Here is an 11721-nt window from a genome sequence, read left to right on the forward strand (position 1 = left end):
TTTGGGAGATTGTGCAAGTCCCGCATTCATGCTGTTCACTTTCCGTGAAGGTTATGCACAGTTGCTGCAGCGCAGCCTGTGCTATTGGACTAGCTGCTTCTGTCTGGTTCTGTTGTTTCATCAGCTCCACCTGTGTGAGTAATCTATCTTAAACATCCTTCCCTGCTTTAGAAATGGACTGGGGAAAAGCTTGGTCATTCAAGCTACCAGTAAATTTAGATGGATGCCCCTAAGTATATACTGTTTTTATCCAGTTAAAGATTTTCTATTCCTTGGACATTTAGTTTAATTTTGAAACCAAAATGCTAAAAAGTTCTGTTCAAATGCAAGAGTCAAATCTGTTCTTTCAGTTGTCATCTAGTACATTAGTCACTTCTCCAGGTTTCCCTAAATTAGCTTGAGAGAGCAAGACAAGCAGCCATCTACCTTTGGAACCACAGCAGAGCTAAATCAGTTACAGCTGGAATAGCTTGCATTGCAGCTGTCTGGTTCCCCATAGATAACCCAAGGAGTGAAGGGACAGTGTTTTGCTTCAGCAAAAATCTAAGACTCGTGTTTCTGCTTCCTTGGTACAAAAGGGTTTAAAGTCTGAATGTGTAATGGGAGCATCGTCTTTGCCAAATCAAATGAGTGACAGGTTAACTGCAAAGTGTGACAATCACATTTCCTCTTTGCTCAAATAATTCTGTTTTTCCAAAGCTTTAGCAGCTTAATTAAATCTGTTGGACTGGAGGAGGAGGAGAGAACTGTTCTCAAGCAGTTAACATGATATTCTTTAAGGAGAAGAAAAGCCAAAGAAAACTCATTATCAGGCATGCTCGCCTTAAAGGTGGTAGTGGGTAAAATCTGGAGTTTTCAGTGTTTTTAAAGATGCATATGTCATATTTGGTGTTGGCCTCTAAGTCTAGAATTTCATGTGGAATTCTTGCTTTATTTTATGTTATGTACACTTAATTGCCTACCTAGCTTGCTTTATCCATGAAGACGTTCTCACCACAGGGGTATTGATAAAGCAGAGTAAAAATGTGTTGTTTATATGGTTTATCTGTAGTTTTTCCTCTAATGCAGGCCCTGGTTTACTTGAGTTGTTGTTGGGATCAATTATGAAGCAAGTTTGGTGCCTCCTCTTTATCATGTTTTTTCGCTTGTAGCTGTTGTGTTTAATGTCATTAAAAAGAAATAAAAGTTCTCGTTAGTGGCATATGTACTGTGACCGTCTGTTGCAGGCTCTGAACAAAGGTTCCTTCCTCCTCTGCGTAGGTAGGCTAGTGGGATATGGGAGGGGATGGCAATTAGAATGTGCTACTGGGGAGGTAAGGGTGCATGTTCCCTATTCTTTTGAGGGTAAATTACAGTGTTGAGAAAGGCACTCCAGCAGTGAAGAAGCGTTGAAGTTGATTGGGATTTGCAGCTACATATAGGGCATGTCAGGAGCCTGCATAGGGAGAGCCTGAAATATCACTGCACTGCTGTTTCTGCAGAGGGGAGAGACAGCTCAGCCTGTTCAAACAGACATGGCCTGGCATTCCTTCCCATGTTCTTGCGGTTGACCTCTGGGTCTCTGCTCTCCAGAGGCAGCACTGATTAAGGAAGAAGCTATCCTGGGACATTGTCCCTTTGAAAGGGATGTGAAGTCAGAATTAATAGTACAAAATTGATGGTTCTTCTCTAGAAATTGACCGCTCCTAGAATCTGGGGTGAAGGCAGGATAAGTATGGGTAGGTGTGGGAGACAGTGTTTCTTAGATCCCTTTTGTGGGCCTGAGCTTCTTAGACTTACCCCCCAGGAGCAAGGATGAAAGGGAAGGCAGTAATAGCTCGGCACCTGTATTAGCCAATGCTTTTTAAATCTCAGCTCTTGCTGAGAAAATAAGTGGCAACATGTTTGGACAGGCTTTCTGTGCCACTGTTCTATAAAGTTTGTCTAGTATATATTTTACAGTCCAAGCAAAAGGTTCCATTTAAATTTGCTAAATACTATTTGATATTCTTGTCTGAACCTGAGGTGCTTCTGATCTGTGCATCTCTATTTTGTTCTGGTCAGGTAGGTGATCTTTTGTCCAGTAATTGCTTGTTTCCTTCTCAGCAGCGTGACGGTAGGCTTCAGAGACCAGGCTGGATTCTCTGAAATGGTGTCCCATATGCTTAGCTTGTTTCATGTTGCGGAAAAGCAAGGAGAAATGGGCCTTCTCTAAAAGAAATGGGCTCATTCTATAACCATTCTTCAAAGCATTCTCCTGTTTGGAGCTTTTACAGGGAGAAAAAAACCCAAGCACCTGAAAGTAGATAACAGTTCTCTGCTCTTCTGAATGCTTTCTGCTTTTCTAAGAGAAAACAATTATTCCTACGCTGATTCTAAAGTATGTTTGCTTTGTATGCCAGAGCACCTGTCGGGGGAAAATTTCCACTTGTCACAGGAAGTGTCAGCTGGTCAGTGGTAGAATTCCTCAATGAACAAGCTCCTGCCTCGTAAATCCTCTCCACCTGTCCTCCCCCTATGACAACTGGGAATGCCACAGACAGAAAATCAGACCCTCCCCAGCCACCCTGTTAAGAAGGGAGTGGAATGCAATCATTTGGATAATCTTCAAAACAGCCCATGTGTTAGTCCTGAAATGTATCATTAAAGAACTATTTGTATGCAAAGATTTTCAATTCAGCTTCAAGTAACATTTGAGGGTTTGGGAATATTACACTCATGGAGCTTGGTGGGGTTGGATCTGGGGGTGGGGGGGTGTCCTATTTATGTAAACAATTTGTTCTTGGAGGCTACTTCTTAAAAGCAAAATCCAAAAACTGACATAGGTTTAAAGAAGGTGTGAAATAAAGTGGAAGTCTGAATGTTACATATTTCTGTGAAGAGTTCAATTAGAGATCTTAAGAGGGGATTCTAGAGGAGGCCCACACTGAGAAGCTGGTGCTTGAGGGGACAGGGTTTGGAGGAGGAAAGAACTGCCCCCCGCCCCCAGAAACATCCCACGGTCCTTCCTTAAACCCTGGGCTTCCTCTCGTTCCTGTCTAAGCCCCCAGTCTAGGTGGTGGTTAGCACCTGGGAATCCTCTGGTCTTACCCCCTTGTTTTTGACAGGAAACCACCCCACTCCCCAAGTAACCGGCCTGAGTCTACTGTGTGTCAGTCCTGCGTTCCTCCCGCAGGCCTTCTGTGGTTTGCAAGCCAGGTTTCAGTCTTGAAGAATTTGCCTGGGCCCCTCCCAAACTGTAAGGAGTCTGCGGATCGGGGTGAGTGGTAAAGAAAGGACCATTTCCCAAGTCACAGCTGTACGGTTCTGGGCCACTAAGTTGATTGAGGAAAAGCTCAGTTGTTAAAGAACTTGGGGGTGTAGGGAGCTAATTAAAGGCAATGGAGTCGGAGCCAGGAGTGTTGTTTGCTCCTTTTCCCCTCACACCCTTGGCTTATGCACTACTATAGACACAGTCAAGGGGAGACAGCTCTCGCATGAGCAGTGCTTCCCGAGTCCCACTGACAGCTGTCTCTCCCTGATGCTGACTTGGGGACTTCTCCATCATTTGGCACTGCAGACACAGAGGACCTGGGAAGTACCTCTTAGAACTGGTAGGGTTCTGCGTGCTAACGGATTTCCCACTCAGCCTCTAAGACCTGCTTTCCTTCTGCTCGCAGAACAGTCTTCCCTAAGCCCCGCTCACCTGACATTGTCCAAGCTCTTGCTGGTTCTGACCGAAATGTCCGTGGTGCCCCAACATGGTTTGCTCACGGGCTAATGGCACCATCACTCTACCTTGCAGCCTGCTGTTGGGATCCTAACGATGTTCCTTTCACAGCCCAGAACAGCGTGCTGCGCACACTGAGCCACACGCAGCAGGCAGCTTTGGCAGTTCCTCTTCACTTCCTCCTCACCCCTGGGAGACACACACTGCATTCCTCCGGCCAGGGAAAGCACCCAGCCCCATCCGAGGGGAAAACCCTTTGTTTTAAAAACAGCACCAGCCTGCATACCTGCGTGGTGAGGCAGCCCCAGCCTGGTTTGCGGGGCGGGGATGGGGCTCAGTAATAGGATGATGGAGCAGCTATTCTCTCCTCCCACACGTGCACCCCCATCTGCTCGCGATTTCCCTTCCAACTCCAGCTTGGCTGGCAGGCATGTCCCTGGGAAGCTGCAGGCCAAAATGGAGAGAGAACTGACTGGCTGCCAACTGCCGGAAAAAGAGGGCAACGTTTGGGCATTTACCAGATGACAAGGCTGTGCTTTTTCATTTGTCTTTTTATTTTACATTTAAAAAGTGGTTATTGCTCTAACTGGATCAGAGGTAAGGACCTCTCCCCTAAGGAGCCTTGGCCTTGCAGCCCCATTCAGCAGGGATGGAAGTCACAAGACAATGAGTGAAGCCTCATGCCCTCCCATGAGGAAGCCCTTAGTACTGCTGACATCTGCCGTTTACCCTGTCTCTCCTCCCTCCCTATGCTCCACACTTGGGCAAAGCAGACTGGTGGCTGGCCCAGCCAGGAGAGCTTTTGTAGACAGGAAGGAAGGGGTGGTCGCCGGGTGATGGCTTTCAGCTCTCTGGCTTGGGGGATATTGCTCTTACTCAGGTCAACACGTCTTCACGGAGCACCTACCGTGCACCAGGCTTGTGCTGGGCACCGTCCTCCCACACGCCTGTCCTTAGCCTCTCCTGGAAGATGCAGGGTCCGTCCATCTCTTCCCGTGCAGGCACCCAGCAGCCACAACTTGTCTAGGGAAGAGTCTGTCTTCCCTTATCAAGCACCATTTTTTTTTTTTTTAAACCAGAAAGGGGCAGTGGAGAGACACCTGTCACCTCACACCACACAGGCTCTAGGGAAGGACATGAGGACCCTGGGTAGCTTTCACAGAACCCTGGATGGGACGGCAAGATACGAAGACCCCAGAGGTCAGGCCTGCCTTCCAGCAGCTTCCACTACAGCGTGAGGGACTTAGCAGCCCTCAGGATGTCCCATGGGAACATACCTTTTCAGTTGTCCAAGCTAGCTTCGTAACAACTCAGAGAGACTTTTCCTAAAGAGAAATGGGGCCCGTACCTCCAGGTGTCTTTCCTCCTTTTCCTCCTTAAAACCTCAGACTGATGGTTTTACAGTCAAAATAAGGGCCAAAGAAGACAGGATACAGGCAACCAGCTCGGGGAATCCCTCCGCCCTCCGGAGTGGAGCCCGTCGACTGTGTTTCCCAAGAGACAAAACAGATAACATCTCACACACTCACAAAATTGTGCACCACACCACAAGCAAGTCCTTGATGGCTGAATCCAGAAAAGGCTTGATGGCAGCCATGGCCCTGCCGGCGGGCAGCCCCTGGAGGCAGCCCCATGGCTTCCCTGATGGTTCTTGGTCTGAAAGACAGCTTCGGTCAGTCCAGGTCCCTGTCACCTCCCAGGAGCTTTGTGCATCTTCTCAGGGAGGAAGCCAGTCCAGGAGACGAGAGGACGCAGAAAGAAGGCTGCGTCTCATGCAGCTTTGCCTTTTCCAGAATGGGGCCAGGCCTTTGAGTAGTGTGGCTTATTTATTTTTTGCAGAATTTGGGTTTGTAGTTCAGTCTCCTTCACCAGCCTTGGACATGGGGGGAGAGAGAACTGTGCAGCTAGCTGCACCTCCCCCCACCGCAGTCCTCGCTCTCCCTGTGCCTGTGGACCTGGGGACCAGCAGAGAAGAAAAATGAAATCCTTCTCCCTGCAGACAGGCAGTCACGCTTTGATGATGTTCACTGAGAGCTTGTTTGGAAACTGGGAGGAAAAAAGAGAGAAGCGGCCAGGGCTAATCGAACAGACTTCTTGTGAGGTCGGAAACAGAGAGAACACGAGAAGGAAGGGAGCAGCAGGGCTGCGGCCTAAATGCAAGGCTCTTATCCCGCGTGGAGGGAAAGGAGTAGCCCTGCCTGGATGTCTTGTCTCTGCCTTTCCAAACCCAGCCTTCAGCCTCACTCAGAAGAATGGCCAAGCCTGGGTCCTGGACCCACCATGCCTGGTACCCGGTCCACCCCCAGCAGAGCCATCCTGCTGGCTGGTTCTCACATCCTGCAGATCTGCCTCTCAGTACAGCCTCAGCCACAGACATTGTTGAGGTGCTTCTGGAGATGGGGGTTAATAAGAGGCTTCAGGAAAATGTGCCAGAGAGAGAGAAGCCAAGAGACAGGACGGTAAGCCAGAGGGTGTAAGGAGATGCGAGGAGGAGGAAATGTAGAGAGGGCCAGATGTTTGTTGGATAATCATCGTCAGAACCATGAGATCCTCTCACATCCTCTACTGTCTGTCTTCTGAGCCGCTCAGAGCCAGCACTGAAAAGGTTTCATATCTGTTTTACACAAGAGGAAATGAAGGTACAAAGAAATGAAGCGCCTGCCCAAGGTCACACAGCACAGCTGCAGCAGAAATAGGCTCAGAGGCCCCTCTCTTCTCGTCCCACACTCACCAAGAGTTCTGCCCTCCCCATTCGCTGTACCCCCACCACACACTTTTAACCCCACCTGCCCCTGGCACCCTGCTCTAGGAGACGATCCAAAATCAATTTGCGGTATCCCCTGGGTTACACAGGCAGCAGCCAAGCTTGGCTCTGCCCAGCTGTGGCCATGCCAGGCCCTGAGCTGACCCCTTCCGCAGTCCAGGGACTCCCAGTGCATGAGCCGTGGGGCCACCCGCCCAGGTCCAAGTCCCGCCCTCACCTTGCTGCGGAGAAGACCCCCGCCTTGGTGCTCTGGCGTGCTGGTTTCTGACGCACTCTTGGCTTTTTCCTTGTTGTTATTGGGTTCGTTGTCCTTGATAATGTCATACTGGCGGCAGAAGAGAACAATGACGCCTGGGGGGACAAGGGAGGGCAGTCAGAGTCCTTGCCCGCCTGCTTCACTCCCATGAGCACTTGCTGAGCTCCTGCTAGGTACCGAGCTCCAGATGGGCTCTCACCTGCACAGCGGCAACAGTGTGCCTCTGGCCTCTGGCTCCTGTGTCCAACCTGTCCCCTTACCAACCACCCTCTTCGCTGCTGCTGGGCTGTTCTTCTGCCACAAGCATTTGACCATGTCTCCTCCCTTCCCATCTTTTAAATCTCTGAATTCTCCCCTTTTCTTTTAGGGGAAAACAGAAACAGCAGTGTTTGTCGAGCACATGCCAAGCCCTGTGCTGTGCACTGACCTGTTCTGGCTCACTCGGTCCTCACAGCACAACAAGGGCCCCTATCCTCACGCCCAGGTTAGGAGTGAGGACCCTGATGAAGAGCATGAACAACTCACGCAAGGTCACTCAGGGGCGGAGCTGGGACGTGCACCCCAGCGCCTGCACCCTGTGAAATGTTTATAAAGCCTCACAACTCCCCCGACTCCTTCTCCATCTCCCTGACAGGATGATGAGACAATTTTGGGTTAATTCACTATGTTTATATTGTTATGATGATGTAGTACTATCTGTGCCAAGTCTAATGATGCGCCATAAGCAAACCTCCTCTTTTGTATAAACCTTTGTGTTTTTCTGTTTTTCCCAAGCGCCTGTTTTTCTCTGTGCCTATGGGACATTTATTTTCCAAATTCTCCTACCTGAGAGAGCTGCCCTCTCACGCACCAGGCTCATACAGCTTTGGTGCAGTGTTCAAGTCCCTCAGAACAGACTCCGGTCCACCTCACAGCCTCGCCATCCTTGACTCCCCTGCTACTTTTTTTCTTGGGCTACAGCTGCACTGAGGCAGAGTGAGCTTAATTTGTTTCTTGAACACCCTGTGCCCAAAACACCCTGCTTTCCTCTTTTTGGCTGCCTGGTGAACTCCTATTCACCCTTCAAATCCCACGTTACCACTCCTTGTGTTTTTCCTGTTTTCTAATCGATTCCCTCTCCCCTGCTCCCATACACAGTGCTGTTTAGCACTCACCTCATTGAATTACAGGTAAGTAAGGGCCTGGCTTCTCCCAGGCTGAGCCACTGGGGAATACGAGGCTCTCTCTTCCTAGTTGTAGCTGTAGCACTATCTGGAATGAAGCGCTACATGGAATGGAGTGGCTGTTCAGAAAATGCTGGCTGGGTACAAAAATGAAACTTGATCTTTATCCTCAAGGAGCTCACAGGTAAAAGGGAAAAGAGATACAAGCCCAACTAACTTATGTAAGATGGGCTGAAGAGAGGGGCAAACGACCGTGGCCGGGTGGCTCAGTTGGTTGGAGCATTGTCCCCGTACACCAAAAGATTGTGGGTTCCATTCCCGGTCAGGGTGCATACGGAAGACAACCAATCATTGTTTCTCACCTCGATGTTTCTCTCGCTCCCTCTTTCTCTAAAATCAATAAACATATCCTTGGGTGAGGATTAAAAAGGCAGGGGGCAAACAGGAGTGACACCCTAGTGCACGGGCTGGGGAGGTTTTATGGAGGTGGTCTCAGAGCCAGTGCGGAAGGATGGAAAGGTGACAGCGTGTGCCAAGCCTGAGCTGCCCCAGCCGGCAGCGCCTGGAGGCCCAGGACCCCGATGCCGCGGCCAGAAGGCAGAGGGGCTGTGGACGGGCCACCACAAGGCGGCTCTCCGTGTGCTCTCTGTTGGGCGAGGGCTGAGTTAAGAGAAGGGATCAGACCTGGTCCCCAGAGCTGTGCCTGGCAGGCCTTAGGAACTTCTGACCTCTTAGCTCTCTCCAAACCCCTGACCCTTGTCTCTGTGAGAGAAGGAGGAGCCTGGCCAGGACCCTCCCCTTCCCAGAGGTCAAGTGAAGACGGGCCTGGAGGCCAGACTCACCGGCCCACATGAACAGGACCACAACGATGATCAGCACCTCGCCTGTCTGCAGCTGCTGGTTCTTCCCCATCTCCTTCATGGTCACCTCGTCTGTGAGGAGAGAGACACTAGGTCTGGGCTCCTTTCCTCCCCTGGCCACTCCTCGGTGGCCAAGCCCAAGGTATTAAGTGCTTATTTCTATAAGTGTCCATACATCTAGAAGTTCTAGAATGTGCTGGTGGTTACTTGGGGTTGCAGCGATAAGACAGTCCAAAATTAAGTGTTTATATGCCCATTGCATTGGGTCACTAGAGTGACTTCCTCTCTCTTGGGTAAGGCTTTACTAGGCAATGGAGAGGGGTAGGGGGTGTAAGAGGGTGGGAGGGGGGATGGGAAGTTAGAGCTTGCTTCAACCTCCTACTGCTCAAGCAGCTGCCGCCCCCACCCCCCAGGCTTCCTAACAGTGAAGCGGCCTGCCTTTGTTCTTGGAGGTCATCTTCTCAGCCTCGCGCGGTGTCTTGAAGAGCACTGGCTCGCTAGCCGGACTCTGGCCCTGAATGGAGATGGCCTGCACGTGCACAATGTACTCCGTGTCCTCCTCCAGGTCCCAGAGGGCGCACGAGCGGGTGGTGGTGTTCACCTCCTGGATGAAGCGCAGCATCCGCACGTCCTTCTTCTGCCAAGGCAAGAGCCGGCCCGCTGTGTCCAGTGCCCAGGCGCCACCCCACTCTGCCGCCTCTCCCATGGCGATAATGGGCTCACCTGGCTACCATGCTAAGCCTGTGCATACCTAATCCTACTTATGCATTCCATCATCTCTGCAGATATCATTATCTCCATTTTACAGGTGAAGAGACAGCTCAGAGAGGTTAGGGAAGTTGCCCAAAGCCATACGTTTCGTGAGACCTGGAGCCAGGTCCAAATCTCAGGTCTGTTTAAGATCATAACCACACTCTTAATTCTCAGGTTGCAAACAAAGGCTCTGGAGCCCTCCCTCACTGAGCCCCTCTGGGGTCCCCCTGTCAAGCCGTCTGGACGGCTTTCGGCCTGTCTGTCTTGCTCCTCAGTCCTTTTCCTTTTTCCTCCCCCATCAACCTCTACTACCGTGATGGGCTCTTCCCATCCCGGAGGGTTACCTGCTGAGAGATGGCAAATCCGATGACAACCTCATCCTCCAGGACATCCCAGCTCACCACGGCGGAGTTGGCCTTGAGGTGCCTGACAGTGACATTCACTGGGGCAGAGGGGCTGTCTGGGGGTGGGGAAGGCACCTGAGCCTGAGCACCCCCTGCTGTGAGGCCCGGGCCCCGCCTCATGAGTGGAAGCCCGAGGAAGGCCATGCAGTGCGGGGAAGGAAGAAACCAAGGCCTCCATGGCGTTGGCATGTGGGCCTCTGTTCCATGGGGGGTTGCAGGGCCAGGCTGGGGAGGCCCCAGGCTCCTTGTGTTCAGGCTGGGAGCCTCAGATGGCCACAGCAGGCCCTGCTCAGGGTCCAAGCTGAAACTGAGGGGCCTGGGCCAAGGCCAGATCAAATGGAGGTCGGGGGGACAGGCCTGGGGGGAGACATAGGTGGCCAGGGTTCATCTGATGAAAAGCAGCCAAAAGGAATTCCAGTCCAGTGCTCTTTCTATAGTTCTGGACTGTGGAGTGAGTGACCTTGAGGAGGGGGCAAGACCCGGCAGGGGTGGGGGGAAGCAGCAGGCTGGGGTGAGCCCCGGGCTGGGAGCAGGGATCAAGAGAGGAGCCCTGGGATTGTGGTGACCCAGGCAGAATGAAGCCTGCGGAAGGGCCTCTGTGAGCTCTGAGGGGCGGTGGGGAGGTGGTGGGGGATGGGGGGGTCTCTCAGAGCAGGGCCCTGCAGCAGAGACTCAAGAATACCTGGGCCTTCTGGGTGTGGGAGGAGGATAGAAGGTGGTCAGCTGAGGGAGTGGTGGGGCAGCGGGGGTCGGGGAAGGAAGAACCTTCTAGGAGAAGGTCAGTGGAGTCACACAGCCTCTATGTCTCACAAGGGGCAGGGGCCGACAGGGGAAGACCTGGGCCTGAACGGCACCCCTCACCCCACAGATGAGTGGACCCGAGATCCAAGAGGAGACAAAGCCAGACGTGGACCCGGAGACAGAGGGACACAGACAGGTGGCGGCATACACAGATCCACAGAACAGTCCAGTGGGGTATCGGAGACAGACACAGAGACGGAGGCAGTAAGAGAGAGACAGCACCGAGCCCGGAGAGATGGATAGAGGGAGGCGTGAGGTAGGAAACGGCAGCCAGAAGGGACAGAGACTGGGCCTCAGGGAGGCTGGGCAAGGATGAGGCCGGGCCTCACACGACAGGCCAGGCACTGACTGCACCAGGCTAAGGGGGCCACCCTTGCCCACCAGGTGCCATCGGTGCCCGTCCTCACACACATCCCCATACACATGCTCACGCACACTGGGTCCCCACTGGGACCCCCTTCCTCTCTGATCTGCAGAGTTGGCCTGCATAGCCTTTGGGGACAAGAGAGGGAGGCCCAAGGTGGGGGGACTGGTGTCCTCAGATGCTCCCGGGGCCAGAGAAGGGAGCTAGGGCAACTGAGGCAAAGGCCTGGGCTCAGGGCAATGGTATGAGGGAACTGAGCATCACAAGACCCTATAACCCAGGACTGGGGTGGCTGGAAAGGATGGGGAGGGGCTGGAAGAAGGGGCCGGGGGTCGAGAAGGCAGGGAAGAGGCTGAGGGTGGCGTTAGGGAGCAGTGAGTGGGTAGAGACAGGTTCCCAGGGAGCGAGGGAGGGAACTGAGGGCTCCCACCGCCCGGCCCGCGCCGAACCCCCACCTGGGCCCCCTTACCCGCCTGCACGAGCGCGAGGCAGACGCAGCCCAGCCACAGGCGGAGTGCGGCGCGGGGCGGCCCGGGGTGCATGGCGGCGGCTCCGGCCAGCCGGCCCGGGGCGGCGCAGGGGGACGCGGCTCCGGTGCCCGGCGGTCTCTGGCGCTCGCGCTCCGGTCCGCGGCCCGGCCACCCCGCGCCGCCCCGCGCCGCTTGCAT

The 11721-nt window shown here is 52.9% G+C and overlaps 1 protein-coding gene across 2 annotated transcripts; it reads right to left on the reverse strand.

The window, feature by feature from the left end:
- Nucleotides 1–4264: 4264 nt before the first annotated feature.
- FNDC5 (fibronectin type III domain containing 5) lies at nucleotides 4265–11721 on the reverse strand. Of its 2 annotated transcripts, XM_054571528.1 has the most exons (6): nucleotides 11523–11721; nucleotides 9829–9944; nucleotides 9170–9368; nucleotides 8714–8803; nucleotides 6670–6803; nucleotides 4265–6302 (listed from the first exon to the last, which is right to left on the reverse strand). In XM_054571528.1, exons 1-6 carry the CDS (start codon nucleotides 11719–11721, stop codon nucleotides 6297–6299), a joined length of 744 nt encoding a protein of 247 aa, XP_054427503.1. In that variant the 3' UTR covers nucleotides 4265–6296. The 2 variants fall into 2 exon arrangements, with proteins under 2 accessions (XP_054427503.1, XP_054427504.1); XM_054571529.1 differs by lacking the exon at nucleotides 11523–11721 and having other exon boundaries at nucleotides 9170–9335; nucleotides 9829–10151.

Source organism: Pteronotus mesoamericanus, unplaced genomic scaffold, assembly GCF_021234165.1.
Source record: "Pteronotus mesoamericanus isolate MK-2021 breed Mesoamerican mustached bat unplaced genomic scaffold, CSHL_Meso_final contig_221, whole genome shotgun sequence".
NCBI classification, from domain to species: domain Eukaryota; kingdom Metazoa; phylum Chordata; class Mammalia; order Chiroptera; family Mormoopidae; genus Pteronotus; species Pteronotus mesoamericanus.

Bases quoted from the DNA above. Each gene is read 5' to 3' on its own strand.
- FNDC5 (XM_054571528.1), bottom strand. From the start codon at position 11,721: ATGCAAGCGGCGCGGGGCGGCGCGGGGTGGCCGGGCCGCGGACCGGAG. The intron at 9,945-11,522 runs GTAAGGGGGCCC...CCCCACCCCCAG, and splicing joins CCTCGCGCTCGTGCAGGCGG to ACAGCCCCTCTGCCCCAGTG. The intron at 8,804-9,169 runs GCAGGCCGCTTC...CTCTCCTCACAG, and splicing joins GATGACCTCCAAGAACAAAG to ACGAGGTGACCATGAAGGAG.